Here is a 21,706-nt window from a genome sequence, read left to right as displayed (position 1 = left end):
TGAAGCTTCTCACTAAGAAGCTTGTAAGTATTGCATTTCTCAGTGAGGCCCTGGACCTCGGCCTTGCGTTCCTCTCGGATTCAAAGAAAGGCCTCATGATGCAACACCGAAGCCAACGAGAAAGGAAGAAAATGTTAGAGATATCTACAATTCAAAGTCATAAAAAGATAATGGCCATTGAACTTACTCGATTCAGAGCATGCTGGGCCTCGTTGAACAAGCAAGCAACTTCACTGCATCCATCTTGGCTTGGTCCTCTTCAGCGACCAAGCATCGGAGATAGCTAGCCACCCCTACAGGGGCAGAGAAAACTTGAGTATCCTCCGGGATCGAGATGATAAGTGGCCGCTTACGTTCGGGATCAACGCTGGGGGCCGGGGATTGGTTGGTCAATTTAAAGCTTGAGGAAGCCTCATTCGAGCTCTTCCTCGGTACGTCCACGTCACCCAGACCGATAACATCTTCCACTTTAGCAAAATAGCCTCGAAAGGTCTTTTGCTTCGTGGACCTCTTCGCCGTGGCGAGTCTCCATCGCCTGAGCGTCCTTGATTGTCGTATCAGAGAACGAAGGCAACGAGGAGAAATCTCCAATCTCCATTTCCCCAAGTGAATATTTTAGGGCTCCGCCTTCGTCACGAGAAGCATCGGGCGTGGTTTCTGCACCGGCCTCGACCGCCTCCTCGGTAGCCTTCCCACCTCGAGGTGAGTCATCTTCGACTCTTTCCGATTCGGGCTCATCAGGTCAGGGCAAAGCAATTTCGGCTCTCGCCTGTCCAGTGGTTCTTTGAATCTCGGTGCCAGCTCGCGCACGAGTCACCAATCCAGAGTTTTCTTCTTCTTCGTCTTCATCTTCGGTCTCATCCATTAGCTATTGGACGCACTCTAGAGTTACATGGATGACATTCCTCTTAGGCTTACGGGGCCTCCTGGCCGACCTTTTCTTTTTCGGGCCTGGAGAACTCGGAGCCTCATTTCTTTTCTTCTCTTTGCCCTGCTTCGGGGCAGATGAGGAAATAAGTGCCTCTTCTTCAGCAGAGGGGAGCCTCATTGGTACATCCTTTCCCGAGGCCTACAAAATGAAAAAGATGAGTAAGTACAATAACGAAGCCCGAATGAAAACCTTTCTAAGGAAAGAAGATTACCATGGTTTCGGGCCTCCCATTTACCCCTCAATAACTCCATCCAGGCACGCTCGGAGTAAGATTTTTGCGATACTAATCCCTCGACCCATTGCCTCAGGTCGGGGATCACTTCCGTCACAACGACCACAGCTGCAACAAAAAAAACTTAGATGAGGGGAAGACAAGAAGTAAAACAGCAAAAACAAATATTCAAAGGAAAAGCAGTACTTACGCTTCATGTTCCACTTTTCAGGGAATGATATGTCTTCGGCAGGGATTAGATCCGGAGTCATTATTCGGACAAATATGCCTATCCAACCTCGGCCTCGAGTCTCATCTATGCTCGAGAACAGGGGTTTGGTGGCTCGACGGTAAAGCTTGATCATGCCTCTACGATAAAGCTGGGGGTTGTAGAGGCGCATGAGGTGATCGAGGGTAAAATGATGCCCCTCGATCTTGTTTGCAAAGAATCGGAGGAGGATCACGATCCTCCAAAACGACGAATGGATTTGGCCCAGAGTGACATCGTACCTCTTGCAAAAGGCAACGATGATAGGGTCTAAATGACCTATCGTGAAGGGGTAGGTATAGACACTCAAATACCCCTCCATGTAAGTTGTTATGGATTCCTCGGGGCTAGGAACTACTACATCCTTGCCTACCCGGTTGCACTCCTCTTTCACCTTCTCGAGGAGACCTTCTGTAATCGTACATATGTACCTCGACATCGGTTCACATCGACCCGGTGTCGAGGGTGTATTCTCCACCTTGAAATCAGAAGCAGTGGCACACTTCGTCGGAACGAAGTCCTCGAGGGGATGTTCCACCACGGCTGCGGCGCCGACGGACTTTGATGAAGATGCGATTTCCTTGTGCGGAATGGTTTTTGAAGTTTTAACCATTCTTATAAGTAGAGAAGGATGAAATGGGGGAAGAACGCTTGGTGTTTTGCGATGAAACTAGTAAAGAGATTCAGAGATATGGAAATACAGAGCTCTGAAGAAGGCAAAGATTTTGAAGATTAGAGTGTAGGAGATTTGTGAGTAAAGTTTGAAAGATGAAGAAAGATGAACTTATAGGTTGAAGACGACGGTTCAATATTGATAGTGGCCGACAAGCAACTACGCGCCTTAAATGCCTGGGGAACTGAACCGACGGGACATTTCGATCACCTCTGCCGCTTACGTCATGATAAACCAAGGGGAAATTCGAAGACTCAATTCGTTTCTTGTCATTGCACTCCAAAAAAATGAGGGGACTATCTGTATACGATCAAAATCCGGCTTGTCTAATTTTGTACAACTAACCGAAATCGGGAAGGAAGATCAAGGCTCGGCCTCGGTTATATCGAAACGTGGTACGGAGATGGATTGGTAAGCTCGTGGATCAATGGCCGATCAAGATCGAGACCGAAGTGAGAAAGAGATCGAGCAAGATCGAAGGAAGCCCGCTACGTCGAATAACAGAAAGCCGAGATATCCGTGATCGGGCAAGGATCGTAGCGAAAATCTCGGCACGTATCGAGTTGTGATCGGTTATTTAGCCTATCATGGGATTTGCTTCTGTAATTAGAATTATACCATAAGTAAGATTCCTCTACTATATAAAGAGGGTCTTAATCATTTTGTAGTCATCATACATTCACGCATATCAAAGCAATATATTATATTTTTTCTCCTGCAAGCTCTGTTGTTCGGTTCATACTTTTCAATAGGTTACTTAGTTGGTTTGAGGACGGTTTAGCTCGAGGGCCATAATTGTTCACCACATTGGTTTGCTCTATTTACTATTAATTCCTAATGTTAATTCTTATATTTATCAGTTTGTGCCAAGTGAAATCACATGTCCTTAAAATCACTTATGAGTTTAATTGTTATCCGATTTTAAGGGTAAACATAGTATTTGTTAATTTCACTCAAAAGTGGACGGGTTTAATTAACTTGAATTTGATGCATGTAGCAAGTCATGTTAGTTTACCATAATTACGTGAAAAATTGAGCTAATATTTCATACATTATTTAATGATACGTGCAAGACTCTATCAAGGACAAAACAATGTTAGATGATCTCTTTTTATTTTCTTTTTAAGTCTTGGTAAGTAAAGTTACTTGACATTCGTACCGATATAAGATAATAGTAAGTAACTAATGAAATAGACGCCTAAATTGACTCAAACATACTTCACCGTGTACGAGTAATTATTATTTTTAAAGTGGGTATCCTGATCTCCTCTCCCCCAACTTTATAATAACAAGGGTTGATAATGTACAGCAAAACAAATTACATGGGTCTAAAAGCCACTTATTGAAAACTTAAGGGAAGATGGTGCACATCACCAATATATGATTAGTGAAAAACGAAGTCTTTTCAAATTCAACGGCGTCGTCACAGTCGACATAGTAGGGTTTAGGCCGTAGACGGTGGTTTTAGCACTGTATTGCGATGAAGCCGGTGGTAGGGAGAGTAGTGTCGAACAAAATGCAGAAATCAGTTGTGGTGGCAGTCGATCGGCTCTTCCATAACAAGCTTTACAATCGATATGTTAAGCGCACCTCCAAATTCATGGCTCATGACGAGAAGAACGAGTGCAATATCGGTGATCGCGTAATCTACTTTTTCCCACTCTCTGTGTATGTGTGCGCGTGCGTGCTTTTATTCTGTTTGTTTAGTCTTAGATTACTTGAGCTTGTGCAGATTAATTCTGAGCTTGTGAACTACCAATTGACTTCAAAATAAATTTTGTTTCAATGCAAAAAAAAAAAAAAAAAAAAAGAAAGAAAGAAAAGAGAGAAACCTACACAGTGTAGCCGCTCCCCAAAATAATAGCTTGCAAATGTATATTTTCTGTATTTAATAAATAATTTATATATAATATACAATCAGTGTATATTTTTGTGTATTTGGCTAGCGGCTGTAATTATTTTGGACCGACCAAATGTGTTCAAAGCCCAAAAAGGCAAAAGCAACTAAATTTACCCATATCTACACTCACTATAGATTTTAATTTCATTTTCCTAATTCTTGGTTGGCCATTTTTAGTGGGTACATGAAGTTGGTGAAAAAACTGGTCTTTTTTAGTGGAAATGTTGCTGATGATGTTATTTTGGTCTTTGATTATTCAAGCGTACTAAATTATGAGCTTGTAAACTCGCAAAATCTTTACCAAACATATGCAGATCCAAACACAATGTTATATATAAGAAGAAGAAAAGATCTTTCTTGATCAATCGCTTTGCCGCTCATTCTTCAATATATTGTTAAAGCTCACGGTCAACTTACTCGGGAAGGAAAATATCTATATATGAAATGAGAGAATCTGGAGTCATTAATGCAGAAAATATTGTAGAATCAAAAGTGGCCCTAGTATATGGATTTAACTATCGGGAACTCATATGAGAATTGGTTATTAGACTCCAAAATAATTGTTTGCTTCAATGAAAAATAATCACCTAAATTTACGCATGCCTAGACTCAAGCTTCATTTTTATCCAAATTCTTTGTTGGCGATGTGTTCCTATCATCTGTGCCTGTTTGCGGGTGTATGAAGTTGGTGAAGTCCTTTTCATTTTCAGTTGAAATTTTGTGAATAGTGTTATTTCCAGGCCCCAACTATGGATTGGGGTTTGCTGAAGGTTATAGTCGAATTATGATACACCTCTGAAGACTAAATTAGAGTGGAACTGGTTGGGATTTATATAACGGCTGCAATTAATTTGGGATTGTGTTGTGGTTGATTGATGTGTTCTGTAACTTCTGTTTATGGCATCTCTGATTATATTACACCTGGAGTTGTACAAGAGAGAAAAGGGGAGACTTCCCCTTGGAATATTATTAAGTATCAAAAACGCTTTTAACCACGAGATTGAGAAAGAAGGGGAGTGGCGCTGTGGCGGTAAGGAAAACCCTGATGAATCTATTTTAAGTTGAGGGAAAGATGTGAGGATTCAGATAGAGACTTGGTGAATTTTAAGTGTAAGTGATGTATATCTTTGCATCATGTGATTAAAGGTTCTTTTGCTCTTTTTTTTTTTTTGGTATAAGGTTGAAGGTTCTTTTACTTTTTCCTTCGTCAAATTATTATTTACTAATATATAGCTGCAGCGAGTGCAACTCTTTTATCGAACTGATTTGTCAGGATGATTTACTTTAATCCTTCAATGTCATCGCACTTAGAACTTTAAATTACGTCCTTTGTGTACATTGCATTGTATCTTACCGTGGACTCATTCTGTTTACTTCCCGCTTGCTTATTTACGATCAATAACTCTCAAATGTAGCTAGATTTGGTGTAATCTGTGAATAAGATGTTGAGTACTTGATGAAATTCCAATTTCAGGTTAAGTTGGATCATTCAAGACCACTGAGCAAGCGTAAGCACTGGGTTGTTGCTGAAATATTGAAAAGAGCAAGAATTTATGTACCTCCTTCAGCACGAACTACCACTGAGACGGTCAACAAGACTGAAGTGTCTCCTAACGCTAGTTAGAGTTGAAAGAGAAGTATTATCTCCACTTCGCCTTGTGTATCCAGAACAAAATCCTATTTTCAACTTTCTGGTGTTTTTGGTCCACTATTGTGAAACGGGAACATGCCAACTGCTGTTTTAGGGTTGACCAACTAGATTGAAGACTAGTTCCAGTTGGAAGCTGGTGATTTCCAGGTTTAACATGGTCTGCGTGGTGAATAGACCCAAACAGCCAAAGTAGGAGTTAGTAGAAGACTATAAGACGATAGGAGTTATGATATTCGAGGGTGTTAAGCAACTGAATATTATAGTCCTGCAATTGCCTTGTCGTCTTTTTCCATTGTTACTGTCATTACCGGCTATGAAGGTCGTTTCATCATTTTGTTGTGAATCTTGTCTGAATTACGCGTCTTCATAGCTCTTAAACTTAGTAACAGAGCGTCTGTTTTTTCCCCGATGCTTGTTATATATTGGTGAAAGTATTTTCACGAGTATGCACTGCACAGCACACATTTTACTACCTCTGAGCAGAACATCATGTTGCTGTACAAATCTACAGTATCAAAATCTGCAGGAGAGTTGCTGCTATAAGCTAGTGAGGATTGTTCTTGACGCATATTGGTAAAGTTAGTTTATGAGTTGCTCTAATTTGTACATCCAAGAAAAAGAAAATACAATGCAAATGAATTGGCAACTTGAGAAAACAAAATTTTGATACTCGTAGTAACTGCAATTTGGGTAGCCACTATACCTTCTCAAATAACAGTAATAAAAAAATATCGCGACTGATCTTATCAATTTCTTGTTTCCTCTTTTCGCCTACAAACTAAAATGAATTTGATCCCACATTTTCTTGTCACACAACTGATAGCAGATAGCTTATACAAGCTCACAACTTGATGATATTACAACTCTTTCAACAGCTGAGAAAACGATATTTGACCCCTCTCTGGAAGTGTATAAAGGGAGAAGATATAGTAAGACCCTTTCCACAAGAATAATGACGTAGGAACTTCATCTCATCACCAAAATTCTCTCTGTTGCAACAATGAACCACGCCAAGAAAAAGAAGTTTCTTCTGTATCTAATTTACACTGACAACCTTCAATAGGCAGGTGCCAGAAGCAATCCTAAAAGATATATTTGTCTGGGGGTGCTTCTTCTGGAATCTGAAAAAGCAACAAGAATTAAAAAACACGAACTATGGAATTCTTTTTATGTTATAAAGATTATTACTTTAATGTTTTACGTTAGCATTAAATCAAATACAGTGGTAGATATGCTTGCGGATGCACCATCTTCCCCATTTTCAAGGAAAGTAATTTTTACTTTTATTATATTTAGTGTTTTTTCTATAAGCTATCTTGATTCAAGATGCCCAAGGCAAGGAAAATATGTTACCTCCCCAATTTTCCATTCCTTCTTTGTCCAAATGCTGTTATCCCCACTGAATTCCTCTGTTGATGCAGCATTCCTGCAAAACAAGAACACCCAAAAGAAACTCATCAGTAAGTTACCATTTAATATTTCCACAGAAAATGTGAAAATCAAGTTATTTGATGATTTTATGGTAAGTTAAGTAACTACTGCTTTGAACTTACGTCAAGTTGATGTTGACAGGGGACACCGCAAATGAAGCAGAAAAATGCCCCTGAGGAGTAGGAAGTTGGCCGCCAGAGGGATTAGGAAAATGTTGAGAGGTAGTTGAGGTAGAAAGGTTCCTCTCAGAACTTGCTGAAATATTGCTGGGAGTGAAAGGACTTTGATGTGACTGGGAAGTGACTTGGCTTCCGAAGCCAAAGGAACCTGAACCTGCAAACAAAGTCTAGCTAAATAAAATACATAATCACGAATTGATAACACTCGAAAACCGCGTTATGTCACCTGCATTCCCAAATGAAAAAGCATTTGCCCCAGAAGAACTTGATGTCTTAACAGAGTTCCCAAGGGGACTGGGTTGCCCAAATGTATTAGTTGGTGGAGCAGATGCCCTGTTAATTAGAAAAAATGTAGTCAGAAGTTGGTAAAAGCCAAATCACTAGTGGTATGCAGATTTATGGTCGAAATTACACGTGTGAGAGAAAAATAATCGCTTTTTTTTTTACCCAAGGGTGTGGCTTAGTGGTCAATGAAGTGACCTGAGAACCATGAGAACAAGTGCTCGCTTTTTCTAACAGATTTTGTAATAGGAAAACGTCCTAATGGTAATGTCCAGCACTTGGTTCCTGGTTTGCTATAACTAAAGTTTACCTATCAAAGAAGCAAAAAACTTGGTCTAAATGCACTAATGTAGGTAATAATCATGCTTCAGTTCTAACCCTGTATTCAGTAAAGCTCCCAACTGACTAAAACTTGAGGCTGAAGGAGGAAAACTGCTTTGAGCACTCAACGATGCATTTGGTGCGGCACCAGGAAAATGACTTTGAGTACTCAATGAGGCATTAGGCGCTGTACCAGGAAAAGGACTTTGAGCACTCAATGAGGCATTAGGCGCGGTACCAGGAAAAGGACTTTGACCACTCAATGAGGCATTTGGCACGGCACCAGGAAAAGGACTTTGAGCATTAGGAACAGAAGTTGATGGAGCTACATAGTTCCGCAATAGATTTTCAAATTCAGCTGCTTTAGAATTAAGCATGTTCCTCTCTCTCTCAACCTGCATTAACACGACGACAGAAAACAGTTTGTTAAAGCAAGACCATAAGATGCTTTTAGACGAAGACTATGATAGAGTTTACTGATAAGTAATGAGATAGTCAAAGATTGGCACCAAGGCAGTTCCAGCCCTAGCAAAAGGTCTACTGAAAATCGGTGCAAAGTAACCTATACAAATCTGAAACAGCAATTATGATCTTTTCCCTGGATAGTAAAAGAAGTGAGCCAAGATAAGGTGAGAATTTCATATGGAAGCACCAATGGAACCGTAGCCTGCTCAAACTCGGGAAAATCCACTTGGGATAGAAAGGCAGGTACATCTAGCTCAAGTGGGAAGGTTCAAGTATGACCTAGTAAAATGAAAAAAGGTGATGAAGCCAGTAGAAAGGGAGGCTTGGGGTTGAGAAACTTGAGACTATAAATAACAGTCTAAAGGGGAGGCTTTGGAGATTTAGCTTCTGCTGACAAGTTTTCTAGGGCCTTACGTGTCAGCATACATGTCATCCACGTGTCAGCTTATGTGTCGATGATAAATGTCAACAAGGATTCTGTTTGCCAAGTTGGAGGCAAAGGGCAGAAATGGTCTACTTTTTAAATGGCAAGTGTCTTTTTGTTTGCAAATTATAACAGAGGTGGGTGAAAGTCTGAGATAGTCCTTATCAACGCGCTACGAAAATCTATCATTTGCACTAAGCATATCAAAAGTATCATCACTATCCTTCCCAAAAAACAAACTGCAAAATTTTAGAAATCATTACTCAAAGTGAACTCGCTCCTCTCTCAACATATTTTCAGGGAGGAAGGAAGAAAAGAAACTCAACCAGGTCATGGAAGAGGAAAAACTTGATCGTGTTAATGTAGCCCTCTTTCTAACTAATCTAAAGCACTCTGCTTCACTTAGAAGTCTTCCTTCCCGATAAGATAAAATTCTTTGCTTGAATTTTGAGAACAAGTTTCATTTAAGGCATATATACAGATATGAAACCAACAATTTTCAATTGCATCGAACAGTATCAGCCGAGAATACAGAGCAAAAGAAGGCAGCAAAGGTGGTGTCTTACAATAGACATCAAGCTCTGTCCACGTTTTGCATCATCATATGCTACTGCTCGTAGCTCTTCATAGCTAACATCACCGGTAACATCACATGGACCGCTGCATACAAAAGAAGTTGCAGCTCTTGATCAATCTCTATGATCTAGTTCATGAAACAGGCAATGCAGATAGAACAAGAACCTAAGCCCACCAGATATATGCAGGGGTCCATAGAATAAAAATTTGCTTCTTTTAGTTTTCCTTTTTAGTTTTAGAATAGAGAGAGTATAAACTAAGAGGACGCTCTCTCGAAGAGTTGCAACAAGGGAACTGCGTATGATGGTTTAGTTTGAAAAACCTGGATAGCAAGAAGAGGAAGATGCAATCACTTCTCCAACCAAAGTTCCTCAGACAAGGAGTCTAAGATTTGAAAAATTGTCATCTCCAAAGACAAGTTACCAAGTCGTCAATTACAAGTTAGAAGAACAAATACGGGTGTAATAGTTGATGAAAAACACAAATAACAAATTATACTAGTTTTTGTATTAATGCATGATTCGTTGTTTGAGTAGTAAAAGAGATGAACGTACATGAATTGGCAAACGAAAGTGAAGGTTAGAGATCTTCATTTTTCCATTTCGTTAACTTCCAATAATAATTTAAGAAGCTGGATGAGTATTCAAATTCGAAAATAAATGAGAGGGTTGGGGATCTTAATACTAATTAAAGAAGCTGGATGACTCGCCAAACAAAAAAGGCATAATCTTCACTAGATCTTATTCATGAGAGAAACTCAAAGTGCGTCAAGTGAAGATAAGATCTAGAAACATACTTTTTACGATGACCATAGCATGTAAGCAACCACATTGGCTTCTCATTATTAAAATCTTCCATAATTTGGCGTCTGCATGAGTCAGAATCTGTGCAGCTGCACATGTAGCAGAACCAAACATTTAATTCCATTTAAACCATAAAGCTAAACACAAAACAGAAAGGGTTGTGCCACAAAGAACTCACGTGTGATTAGGTGCTACAGGCTGATTGTCAGATTGCCGCGATGAAGAACTGTTGGTACTTGTAGAACGAGTCCACTTATTTTCGAAAGGCTAAAAACAACAAAGAGGATAAACAGAGTTAATATGCACCATTTTCGACAAAAAGGGTTAATATGCATCATCTATCCATTCATTTTAATTCTTCATAGAACCTAGAAAACTGGATAGAATTGAACCTACACATACTCATGCACAAGTCAATACCTAGTATCACATAAATATGTCATGTAATCAGATAAAGGAATAATACAGAAAGTTCCAGCAAAACCATACACATATATTTTCGCCAGTATGTAACTATTAGCAGTAGAAAACTCACCACAAAAACAAAACAATAAATATTAAGCTCCATAAACTTAAATAAAAAAAATAGTCAACTCCATGAGTTTCCATTGATCAACCTTTACTTTAGGTTAATGCGATTTTTTCGTTTGAAGATAGCATCAGTGACCTTCTTCCCTTGCTGAAACCAAAAGGTAGCCTTTTAAAGAAAAGCTTCAAATAGCATACGAAATTACCTAGCACGTCTTGCTAATGATTGTTCGTTTTCAATAAATGAAAAGGGCTGTTACATCATTCAACAAAATCGTACTCCCTTTTTCCAAATGGTATACCCCAAAAAAATACATTCTTATTAATACCTATTTAGCAAAATACAAGGCCTGCCTTTAAACTAGTAAAATGAATTTCTCAGACGTGTAAATTTCACACTTCTAATTTTTCCGATTCTTTATCTATATGATTCACCATCATTTCTTCAACTTCTAAAAGTACTATCACATCGAACACTGGCAACATGTGAACATTTCTTCTGAGACATACAGATAAAGAATGATATGAGTTCTAGTGTCCAGGACTATAGGTTCTTGAGAAACATTATCCTTTATCATGTATTAGCAGGTAAATTGAGTATATGGAGTGAAATCTCCTCAAAATGGTACTGGGAAAACATAGTATTTATATTAAATAAATACTCTCTCCATCCCAAAAAGGATGATACTTTTCGAATTTCGAGAGTCAAACTTCTTAATTTTGCCCTCAAATTCGGACATAAAATCTTGAAGTTTTTTGAAATAAAATTCACATATTTGAAAACTACATAAAAAGTACTATAAATCATATGATTAACAATTCAAAATGTTTAAAAGACATGAAAAAACTGCGGTCAAAGAACAACTCGTTTGATTCTTGAAATTCAAAAAGTATCATCCTTTTCGGGATGGAGGGAGTAAATAAATATTATATATCCGCAGCAACTAGCTATAATTAGAGAGTAACGGCTAAAGTACCTTATATTGACTCTGTTTGGGCCCCAGATCGTTGGACCCTCTAGGCTGGAAGTTGTTCTGAACACCGAAACCATAAGGGTTGGACTTAGTTTGCTGCAGATTCGTATTCTGTAAATTAGAGGGCTGGCTGCCAAACCCAAATGGATTTGGCTTCGGCTGTTGTTGGGCAACATGAAGAAATTTACAACGTTCACCATATTGACAGCTGGATGAATAAGACAGAGATCAGATCCTGTTCTACATACTTTCACAAAGGAACCTAGTCAAAACAAGGATTACTCGACTTCAATCAAAAACTACTAATCTGAATAATAGTTTCTATATTTTAAGCAGTGTTGTCAAAGGCGAAACACTCTAAAAAGCGCTCTAGGTTTGCTGGGGCTTTAAGTGAAAAGAGTACTTAAAGTGTGGGCTTTAGTTAAAAAAGGTGCAATGAAGGAGAAATATATATATATATATATATAGATATATGCAATTCAAGAACAAAGTAACAAAATCATTCATAATGTTTTCTTTTACAGCTAATACATGTATTTTCCTATTGTGTTTGTTGTTTAGTACCGCTTGATTTACGACAAAACTCATGGGCACTGAGGTGCATGTCTTAGTGCCTTGCCTTAGGTTGAAGCACAACTTAAGCGAGGTGAAGCGCTCTCCCTGAGATTTCTGAGCTTCAGGGCTTAAGCGCGCCTTAAATGAGCCTTTGACAACACTGGTTTTTAAGTTAAACAGGTCATTTTTACTCTCGAAGACATCACGCCAGAATCCTTTTTCTAAGTTCTAAGATGGAATATCATACCAATCATTATTCATCTTTGGTCAATATTATGTAATAAGGAAAAGAAATGCAACCCTACCCCCCCCCCCCCCCCAAATAAAAAACCCACAGACACCCCAAGCAGTCCCACTGTACACCACAACTCCAAGTCCCTAAAATTACATTGGCAGTCAAATAAATACCATCAAAGCTAAGGTTAATTTTACATTCTTGATCTTCATGGAGAAGAAAGGAACAGAGAATGAGAATAAGACACAATACGAAACGAAAATAAGACAATATATGTAAACATCACGATATGAAATACAGTGTCTCTTCTCAATTTTTTTCTTTCCCTTCTATTTCACTGGAAACAACATTAACAGTTTAACACTACAACAACTATGCCTCAATCTCAAACAAATTGGGGTCAGCTATATGAATCCTCACCGACCACATTACTCCATTTAAATCATCTCATGCATAAACAATATTAACATTGTCTAGAAATTTTTTGCTTCAGGAGAGAAGTAACAAAATTATAGAGGCCATATCAAACAAAACAAAAGTTAAAATTTTTTGCCAATCCTTTACATGAACTAATATAATTCTGTATCCCAATATCAATTTCTTCAATGAAATTACACATATTGCCAATCCAAGAAGAACAAGAGAACGAAAAAAAGCTTGAAGCTCGGGGGCTATGCTCAGTGGCGGAACTAAGTAGGGTGAAGGGGGTTACCCCTTTTGTCAAAAATTACACTGTGCAAATAGGGGATAAATTATATTTTTTTTTGCTTATATGCGAGCTATTGAATCCCCTTGACATGATGAAAAATTCACGTATTATAGTGTACAAAAGTTGCTTTAGTCATGCGCTTAAATCCCAATTGTGACATCCTAAATTTTTGTTTTTGAATCCTCTTGTATAAATTTTTGATTCCGCCACTGGCTATACTAGCTAAGATCATTCAGCCATTACGATTAAGAGGAGTACAACCATCAATCAGCTACATTGGGTCGGTTATATAACTTCTCTAAATTCATTCCGCTCAATCCAGTACAAAATACAAAAAATTAATTTTAATGCTGACTGTAAACCAACTCTACTCCTATATACAACATATAAGGAAATCAAGAATTTTGAAATGCAGGTTTAAAGGGGTTTATCAAGAACCCTAAAATACATGGACATGATAACAAATAAAGTAGTGTGTGAAGCCCAAAAAAAAAAAAAAAAAATTTATACCTGCCACGCAGAAAATTTCTGCAGGGTTCTTTCCTTGGGGGCATAGCTTAAATCTTTTTTGCTTATAGCTTCCGCTATTCTCCTTTCTCACTTCTCAGCTTTAAACTTTCTTAGTTCGTAAGCTGTAAAGAATAGAGAGAAATTATGGAATACTGACCAGTGAAATCGCCTGAGAGTGTATTTCTATAACTACAGAGGGGTACAGGATCTACAAAGTTTAAAGCGTCTAATTGAAAATTTAGACAAGTATAGGGGTCGTTCTGTATTATTTAATAAATAATAATCTATATATTATTATTATTATTATTATTATTATTATTATTATTATTATTATTATTATTCAGACAGCGGGTAAATACTTATCCACACCAGGTGTTTACACCAAACTATATTAACTCACTATGGTTAATTAATTTAATTAGATGAGAATGTATGTAATTTACTATGGTTAAATGATTGAAGTCCATATGCAAGACACATATCATATATCTATTAGTTTGGTGTAAACACCCGGTACGGATAAGTTTTTACCCAGAGTATAATGTCTACTACCTCCTCTATTATAGTCCTAGCACAAAACATGTTTTTTTTTGGGTTTAAAGTTCTACTAGCATAATTAAGACTCAAGAGTTTTAATTATGTGCTAACATTATTATTTGAAAATCAAAGACGTTTTTCTTTCACTAATTTTTTAATATTTTCTAAATTTTTAAAAATATTAGTTATTATAATTTAAATTTTCTGACTTTTCAGAATATATACTTAATAATTTTAAGAAATTAAAGAATTTATGTTCATTTTGACACGAAAAATTAAATATGTTTTTCCTCCTGCTACGAGATATCACACCAAATGGAAAGGAAGGAGTAATGAACAAAATGTTTTTCTTTAGTTTCTGACTCAGAGTTTGTTATGAATTCTAAGGCTAAAATAATTTAAATTCACACCAAAAAATTACAATTGACAATAAAACACTATCTACTAAAAATTTTTTTAGACTAGTCTTATGATGATTCGTCATAATGAGAATTGCCATAGTTCTATAATTTATAGTGATCGTCACAAATTCTGACGGTCACTATAATTTTATGTAATTGGCACAAAATTTCGACCATTGAAAATTCTGACCAACATACATGAAGGACCGTTTGTCCATAAAATTTCTTTTTTTTCGATATTTTTTTCAAAATGTGTTTGTCTATGAAATTTTGTAAGTTTTTAAAAAAATTTCGAAAATGAGTTTTTTAAAAAAAATTCAAAGAAACTTTCTTCTCCACTGACAAAACTATTTTTTCAAATGAAATATGTGTTCAAATATAATTTCAAACTCCAAATATCATTTTTCAACTTAATTCTAAATACTATTTTTTTTTTCAAAAATTATAATTTTTATGTCCAAATACCTACAATTTTTCTTTTACTGGATCAAAATATAAATAGTGGAAAAAAAAAGGGGTCATGTCATTTCCCCTAGAAAAAATAGCAAGAAAATACTTATATAGGCCAACTCCTCGTGACGGTTATTTCCACATTTCCTTTCCCTCTTCTTGTTTTCTCCGCTCTCTTCTTCTTCTTCTTCTTCTTGTCCCCTCCTTTATATATATATATATATATATCCTTCACTCCCTCTGTAATTCAATCACATTCATCTTCATATCCATCAATTTTTCCTTAATAAAATCTTTCCCCCAAACATGGCTACCTCATTTTCTGCTACAAAACTCTTACAACCTTTGCCTCCTCTCAACTCGAGTGCCAGATCCACTGATAAAAATACCCTTTTGAGTAAAGACAGCTCCTTTTTTCTTGGATCAACCCATAAACTCTCTTTAAAAAAACCCTTTTCGCCTCCTCACTCACAACGTCGATCCAAACCTGTTTTTGCTGTCTCCGAGGTTGTAAAAGACAAGAAGCTCAAAAATGATTCCTCCCTCTCCAATCTGGTACTTGCATTTTCCTTATTTTTATCGTAATTTATGTTTATTTTTGTCTTATGAGCTCATTTTTTCCAATTGGGTCATGCTTGCTTGGATCATTGGGTGTTTTGAAGTGGTTTTTCTGATGATTTACTGCTTATTTTTCATTGAATATGTTGTATGATTGGATACGGAGTTTAGAAAAAAAGGCTTTTCAAATTTGGAATCTAAAACATGCGGTGGAGTTTCTGTGGCTACAAAATATCAAAGTTTAAAGTTAAATTGTTTCTATATCGTCTCCATTCTGTTACTTGCATTTTCCTAATTCTAGTCAAAATTAATGTTAATTTTTGTCAATTGGGTCATACTTGCTTAAATCACTGTTGTGTTTTGAGTCATTATATTTGTGTAGAATTTCCAGTATTTGTAACTAAGACATCAAATCTTTGTAGGATTCTCATAGTACAAGGGGGTAAGTGTTTGATTTTAAAATACAGGGGTGTGTCTGCAACTGAGTCATATTACAATGGTGTTGTATAATTTACCCAGAAAATGAGGTACTCCCTCTGTCCCACATTATGTTAAAGTGTTTGATTGGATATGGAGTTTAAAAAAGAAAGACTTATGGTCTAAAACATACCATAGACATGTCCATGGATATATATCATCTCATTAAAGGTAAAATGAGAAGTTTTAAAGTTAAATTGTTTCTAAATATGGAAAAATATCATTCTTTTCGGGAGGGACTAAAAAGTAAAGCGTGTCACATAAATTAGGACAGAGGGAGTATCATTTAAATTTTGTGTGAATTCGGCTATGAGTTTATTAATTCTGAAACTACATGAAGTATCAATTTTTATAGTAAAAAATATTTAAATAAATTCCAATAAAATGTAGTCAACGAGATATGGAGTACGGGAGTGGAAGCATATACTTTTTATGTGAATTTGGATGTTGGTTTATAATTTCTTGAAAACATAAATTATATTGTTCGAAACTACGTAAACTAAGATATATTAAAGGTTCTTGTAATTTAAACATGTGCATTATAGACGAGAAAAATTGTGACAAGATCTAAAAATTGTAATAGTATCATATAAAATGGGACTAAGGGAGTAGTTATCTTTTTCTTTTTTGTGTAAATTCACTTCACTGAAAATGTTTCAAGCTTTTATAACTTTTTGTAAATGTTAACTCAATTTTATGTTTGTGTTGTCCCATCTAGTTAATTACCAAAGAGGAAGGATTGGAGTTGTATGAGGACATGGTTCTTGGAAGAGCTTTTGAGGACATGTGTGCCCAAATGTATTACAGGGGAAAAATGTTTGGTTTTGTGCATTTGTACAATGGCCAAGAAGCAGTCTCCACTGGCTTCATTAAGCTCTTGAAGAAAGAGGACTCAGTGGTTAGCACTTATCGTGATCACGTTCACGCATTGAGCAAAGGGGTTCCAGCACGTCAAGTGATGAGCGAGCTCTTTGGGAAGACCACTGGCTGTTGCAGAGGCCAAGGTGGTTCCATGCACATGTTCTCGAAAGAACACAACGTTCTTGGCGGTTTTGCTTTCATTGGCGAGGGTATCCCTGTGGCGACGGGTGCCGCCTTCACTAGCAAGTATAAAAGGGAGGTACTGAAAGAGGCGGACTGTGATCATGTAACCATGGCCTTCTTTGGTGACGGAACTTGCAACAATGGCCAGTTCTTTGAGTGTTTGAACATGGCTGCACTATGGAAGTTGCCCATTATCTTTGTTGTTGAGAACAATTTGTGGGCAATTGGCATGTCCCACTTGAGGGCAACTTCTGATCCTGAAATTTGGAAGAAAGGTCCCGCCTTCGGGATGCCTGGAGTTCACGTTGATGGCATGGATGTGTTGAAGGTGAGGGAGGTAGCAAAGGAAGCTGTTGCCCGAGCTAGGAGAGGTGACGGTCCCACTCTTGTTGAGTGTGAGACCTACCGGTTTAGAGGACACTCTTTGGCTGATCCAGATGAGCTTCGTGACCCTGGTGAGCGTTCTAATCCTCTTCTTCTGTATAGTTGTTTAACCCTGTCTAGTTTTGCCTTTTTTTTTTTTCCTTTTCCCTAATCCACTCAGCTTTGTGTCTAATTTTTACTGCTGCTACTGGAATTAGTAAAACCAGAGCCTGGCTTTAGCATACGTTTTCAAATTGTTGAATGTATTAACTGTTACATGCTATTTGTATGCTATCAGTCTATTGCACAAAACTCAGGTAGGTTTTCTGAAGACTTGATTAACTGTGGTTTAACTACACTTTGACCCTTTTTGTGGTGAAGTGCTTTCAGCTACTATACTAGCTTCAGCTTTCTTGGCATATCAGTATTCTGTATTTGTCAAAATAATCTTTGAGAATTTAATATTTCATCATGAAAATACTTTCATTGATGACTTGTCACAGAAGTACCATCTCGGTCCTTGTTTATGACAGTGCATTGGATTTGATACAACAAAAGTATACGTAGATCTGTAAATAATTGAAATAGTCGATTATTTATTGAATTGCTTGGTAGTACAAAAAGAACCTGTTTGAACTATACTGGGTGTCAATGTGCTTATGTATTGATGAAATGCAGAACCTTTTGTATATTACTGTTTGTAGGAAGAAACCGAAACAGTGAATAACATGATATCTACATTTTGATCATGTTGGATATTGAAAATTGATTGAAAATTATGGAAATAGTAAGGCATAAGCATTGTGAGAAGAACCATTATGCTGCATTTTGATCATCTTGGAGTATGACAAATTTGTGTGCAATGAATGCTTTCGCCCTTTGATCTTTATTGCTTCCATATAAGAGTAAACCCCTATTTTCTGTACTGTGAAAGATGTATATATCCAAAATTTAATTAAATAAAAGACCTTTAGATAATAAGCGGCTGAATTCTGTTATCTTGTGCTGTTGTATGTTAGCCAATGATTTCATTTATTTGACCTTAATCTATTTGTCTTGGCAGCTGAAAAGAACCACTATGCTGCACGAGATCCTATCAGCGCCTTGAAGAAGTATATGTTTGAGAACAACCTGGTCAATGAAGCGGAGCTGAAGGCCATTGATAAGAAGATTGATGAGCTGGTTGAAGATGCTGTTGAGTTTGCAGATGAAAGCCCTCATCCTGTTCGTAGCCAGCTGCTAGAGAACGTATTTGCCGATCCAAGGGGCTTTGGAATTGGGCCTGATGGAAGGTACAGATGTGAGGATCCCAAATTCACTGAAGGCACTGCTCATGTCTAGAGGTCTCAAGGCACTATCAGTAATTGATGATATCAGGTTTTCTTTTACTTTAGTGATTACTAATCGCTCTTCTACATATGTCTTGCTGTCTTTCATGTTAGAAAAATGGTACTAAGGTACTTTATTGTTCAATTTATGTCAGGGTTTTGTCTTCGTTTTTTACTCATATAGTTTTCAAATTGTACTATATCATGAACAACAAAATCTGAAAGGCCTCGCCTGCTTTTCACGTTCATTGCTTGTGAATCTCTAGTTTCTTGGGTTGGCATGGTTGTTTACTTTGCTGGTTGAGACTTTTAATGTCAAGCCTACAGTCTAGTATAGTGGGATTTACTTCTTAAGAGATAAGAGGGGAATTGGCTTATAAAACAACAACAACAACAACAAACCCAGTGAATTCTCACTCACAAGTGGGGTCTGGGAGGGTGAGATATACGCATCTTTACCCCTACCCTGGGCCTGGAGGGCGGGAGTTGGCTTATAAAAAAGTGATATTTCCTTTTGAGGAAGGATTATACGGGATTTTGATCCATAACTCCTATTTCCAAGGTCTTATACTTCAAATTGTTCTGCAGATCCAAAGTGCAATTAAATTTGCTTTGCGTGATCTCTTCTTAGAAAGTCCGTCATTCTTGTTCACCGATGAATGTGATTAAAAGGGGTCCCTCTAATTGCGTGTTTAAGCATAAGCTGTGGAACTTTATCAACAATTTGGAAGCCTTCAACTGGTTGATGTGTAACATTAGAATAAGCACTTGCTTTTGGAATCTTCCATTTGCTTGGCAAGTACTCAAAACATCAGACTCGTGCATCACTCTCTCAATGTTTTATCTCAGAAAACAACTTAAAGCTTCTTAGACCATTTGAAATTGTTCGCGCTTCACACGATCGTAAAAATAAAAAAAAATTAAAACAATTTTTTCCTAATATCTGAGTATTTAAAACATTTAGTCCTTTAGTCAATGTTTGGTGTGAAATTCAGGCATAGAATCTTTAATATTTCATTAAAATAAAAATTACATATTTGGTAACTACATGAAAAATACTACAAGTCACAATAGTTTACAAATCAAAATATTTAGGAAGTATCTAAAAAAATTATGGTCAAAGAAAATATATTTTGACTGTCCAAATAGTAACTAAGACAGTCTTTTTAAAGCGGAGGGAGTAATATATATTGAGGCTCGGACAAGGCTTGTAACCCCCCGAATTTTTTAAATAATGTCTTTTCTCCTTATCAAAGTTTCTATTTTTTCGCAAAGAAGTGATTCACATATTATAATGCATGCAATTTCATCCATAATAATTAATTTAACGAATTTTTTTAATTGTTTGTGCTTAATCTGCTCATACAAAAATGTCCACTGGTCTGGTCTTGATCAAAAAGGCCAATCCAATTCAGGCTCGGCCAAGGGCGGATATTTTATGTATATATTTCGTAAAATTGATTTAATATTATATGTTGGCCCCATTGTCTGGGTCGAAATCTGATCAAGTGGACCTCGCCTGACAGAAGGCAATCAAGAATCAATTAGGCCGAGGTCATGCTTAAGAAGCAACATTGGCGAGCCGAGCAGCTAAGGTCGAGGTTGAGCACTCAGATCGGTCAAAACGGCTAGTTTAGCAATAAGATATTTTAAAGGAATATTCTGAAGAATATTTTATTTGATAAACTCTCTCTAGAAAAGTTGACTCTCAAGTAACTACAAACATCATCTTTATACAAGATTCGATTTGTTGTTTGTCCCAAACTTTCTCACATCAGATCCGATAAAGTTTCCTATATTCCCACGTTGGGTTACCTTACATCACTGTCAGAGGGAGAATCATCCACCTCATTGAACATTTGAGTGAATTATTCTCTCTATTTACATTTATTCCCATTTATCATATTTATTGCTTGCCCTTATCCCCTTATTGTTTCATAACAATATCATTAAACACCTTTTGGTATTTAATAGCTTTGAATGCGGTTTTTAGATTATTGATATCCATCAATCTTGGATATAGGATTTATTATATTTAACTAGAATTTACCCATTATCATTTATTTGATTAGTTTAACAAAAAGGTTTAACACTTTTTGGTCAAACAATTTGGCGCCGTCTATGCGGACTTTCTAGTTAAAATTCTAGTTTCTTCTAGATCTAAAAAAAGGACGTATGCACAAACCTTTGCAAAATATCGTATATCTTTGTTTGCACAAATCTGACATGGCAGGCAATGGATAGTAAAAGAGAAAGGCGATAGCCGATCTCATTGTCAATCTCCTCAACACCATTAATGTAGTAGACGAAACGGAGGGTGTGGACATAACACCAAACACCTCTCCCAAGCGAAACAGCTCGCCAGCACCTCCCAACAGCGTCACGACCTCGCACGGAAAGGGTGCCTCTACGTCCACGACAGAAGAAGCACCACCAACAGTCAAAAAGTTACTTGAGGCATGGGTGACAAATACGCTTACCGACTTCCTCGACAAGCCCGCTCGAAGGTCGAATAGGGAAGAAACAAGATCTGGTGTCGCATCAGCAGCTGACAAACAACACGTTCCCCCCGCATAAGATATTACTCACAATGTTAGTGATGCAGGTAATGACACCCTCACAGCCATTTTGAGGAAAATGGAGGAGATGGAGAACGGGAACAAAATGTTCCGTAACCAAATGAAAGAGCATCAAGAAAGGGTAGACAAAATGCCAGGCGCCCCAAAACTTCTGCCAAAAAGAGACACCGGTCGGTTTGTCAAGCAACCATATAGCAATGAGGATGCACCAAACGCCATACCAAAAATTTTCAAAATGCCGTAATACTTGAAAATATATGACGGCACGACGGACCCGAAGAATCACGTGACCCACTATGTCACTACAGTGAAAGGCAACGACCTCGCAAAAGAACAAGTATCA

The 21,706-nt window shown here is 37.3% G+C and overlaps 3 protein-coding genes across 4 annotated transcripts; 2 read left to right on the top strand and 1 right to left on the bottom strand.

The window, feature by feature from the left end:
- Positions 1 to 3,394: 3,394 nt before the first annotated feature.
- Positions 3,395 to 6,074, top strand: LOC109244823 (30S ribosomal protein S17-like). Its single transcript, XM_019411976.1, has 2 exons — positions 3,395 to 3,725; positions 5,458 to 6,074. The coding sequence occupies exons 1-2, from the start codon at positions 3,564 to 3,566 to the stop codon at positions 5,605 to 5,607; spliced, it is 312 nt and encodes a 103-aa protein (XP_019267521.1). The 5' UTR covers positions 3,395 to 3,563; the 3' UTR covers positions 5,608 to 6,074.
- A 98-nt stretch (positions 6,075 to 6,172) lies between these two features.
- Positions 6,173 to 13,839, bottom strand: LOC109244822 (zinc finger CCCH domain-containing protein 16). 2 transcript variants are annotated; one of them, XM_019411974.1, is made up of 10 exons: positions 13,627 to 13,839; positions 11,621 to 11,825; positions 10,294 to 10,382; positions 10,109 to 10,204; positions 9,303 to 9,396; positions 7,905 to 8,242; positions 7,471 to 7,577; positions 7,188 to 7,398; positions 6,988 to 7,060; positions 6,173 to 6,755 (listed from the first exon to the last, which is right to left on the bottom strand). In XM_019411974.1, exons 1-10 carry the CDS (start codon positions 13,668 to 13,670, stop codon positions 6,717 to 6,719), a joined length of 1,296 nt encoding a protein of 431 aa, XP_019267519.1. In that variant the 5' UTR covers positions 13,671 to 13,839; the 3' UTR covers positions 6,173 to 6,716. The 2 variants fall into 2 exon arrangements, with proteins under 2 accessions (XP_019267519.1, XP_019267520.1); XM_019411975.1 differs by having other exon boundaries at positions 7,188 to 7,392.
- A 1,314-nt stretch (positions 13,840 to 15,153) lies between these two features.
- Positions 15,154 to 19,043, top strand: LOC109244821 (pyruvate dehydrogenase E1 component subunit alpha-3, chloroplastic-like). The gene is made up of 3 exons (XM_019411973.1): positions 15,154 to 15,569; positions 16,768 to 17,548; positions 18,520 to 19,043. Exons 1-3 carry the CDS (start codon positions 15,321 to 15,323, stop codon positions 18,795 to 18,797), a joined length of 1,308 nt encoding a protein of 435 aa, XP_019267518.1. The 5' UTR covers positions 15,154 to 15,320; the 3' UTR covers positions 18,798 to 19,043.
- The last annotated feature ends 2,663 nt before the right edge of the window (positions 19,044 to 21,706 follow it).

This window comes from Nicotiana attenuata, unplaced genomic scaffold (assembly GCF_001879085.1).
Source record: "Nicotiana attenuata strain UT unplaced genomic scaffold, NIATTr2, whole genome shotgun sequence".
In the NCBI taxonomy this organism is placed as follows: Eukaryota; Viridiplantae; Streptophyta; class Magnoliopsida; order Solanales; family Solanaceae; genus Nicotiana; species Nicotiana attenuata.
Note: the sequence above shows the minus strand (reverse complement) of the source record. Positions and strands in the feature narration are given on the sequence as shown.

What these genes read in the sequence shown, in the direction of transcription:
- LOC109244823 (XM_019411976.1), top strand. Translation starts at nt 3,564, where the DNA reads ATGAAGCCGGTGGTAGGGAGAGTAGTGTCGAACAAAATGCAGAAATCA. An exon ending in AGTGCAATATCGGTGATCGC is followed by an intron (nt 3,726 to 5,457) that starts GTAATCTACTTT and finishes TTCCAATTTCAG; the next exon opens with GTTAAGTTGGATCATTCAAG.
- LOC109244822 (XM_019411974.1), bottom strand. Translation starts at nt 13,670, where the DNA reads ATGCCCCCAAGGAAAGAACCCTGCAGAAATTTTCTGCGTGGCAG. An exon ending in TGCTATGGTCATCGTAAAAA is followed by an intron (nt 9,397 to 10,108) that starts GTATGTTTCTAG and finishes TTTTGTATGCAG; the next exon opens with CGGTCCATGTGATGTTACCG. An exon ending in TTTTTCATTTGGGAATGCAG is followed by an intron (nt 7,399 to 7,470) that starts GTGACATAACGC and finishes CTTTGTTTGCAG; the next exon opens with GTTCAGGTTCCTTTGGCTTC.
- LOC109244821 (XM_019411973.1), top strand. Translation starts at nt 15,321, where the DNA reads ATGGCTACCTCATTTTCTGCTACAAAACTCTTACAACCTTTGCCTCCT. An exon ending in ATTCCTCCCTCTCCAATCTG is followed by an intron (nt 15,570 to 16,767) that starts GTACTTGCATTT and finishes TGTCCCATCTAG; the next exon opens with TTAATTACCAAAGAGGAAGG. An exon ending in AGATGAGCTTCGTGACCCTG is followed by an intron (nt 17,549 to 18,519) that starts GTGAGCGTTCTA and finishes TTGTCTTGGCAG; the next exon opens with CTGAAAAGAACCACTATGCT.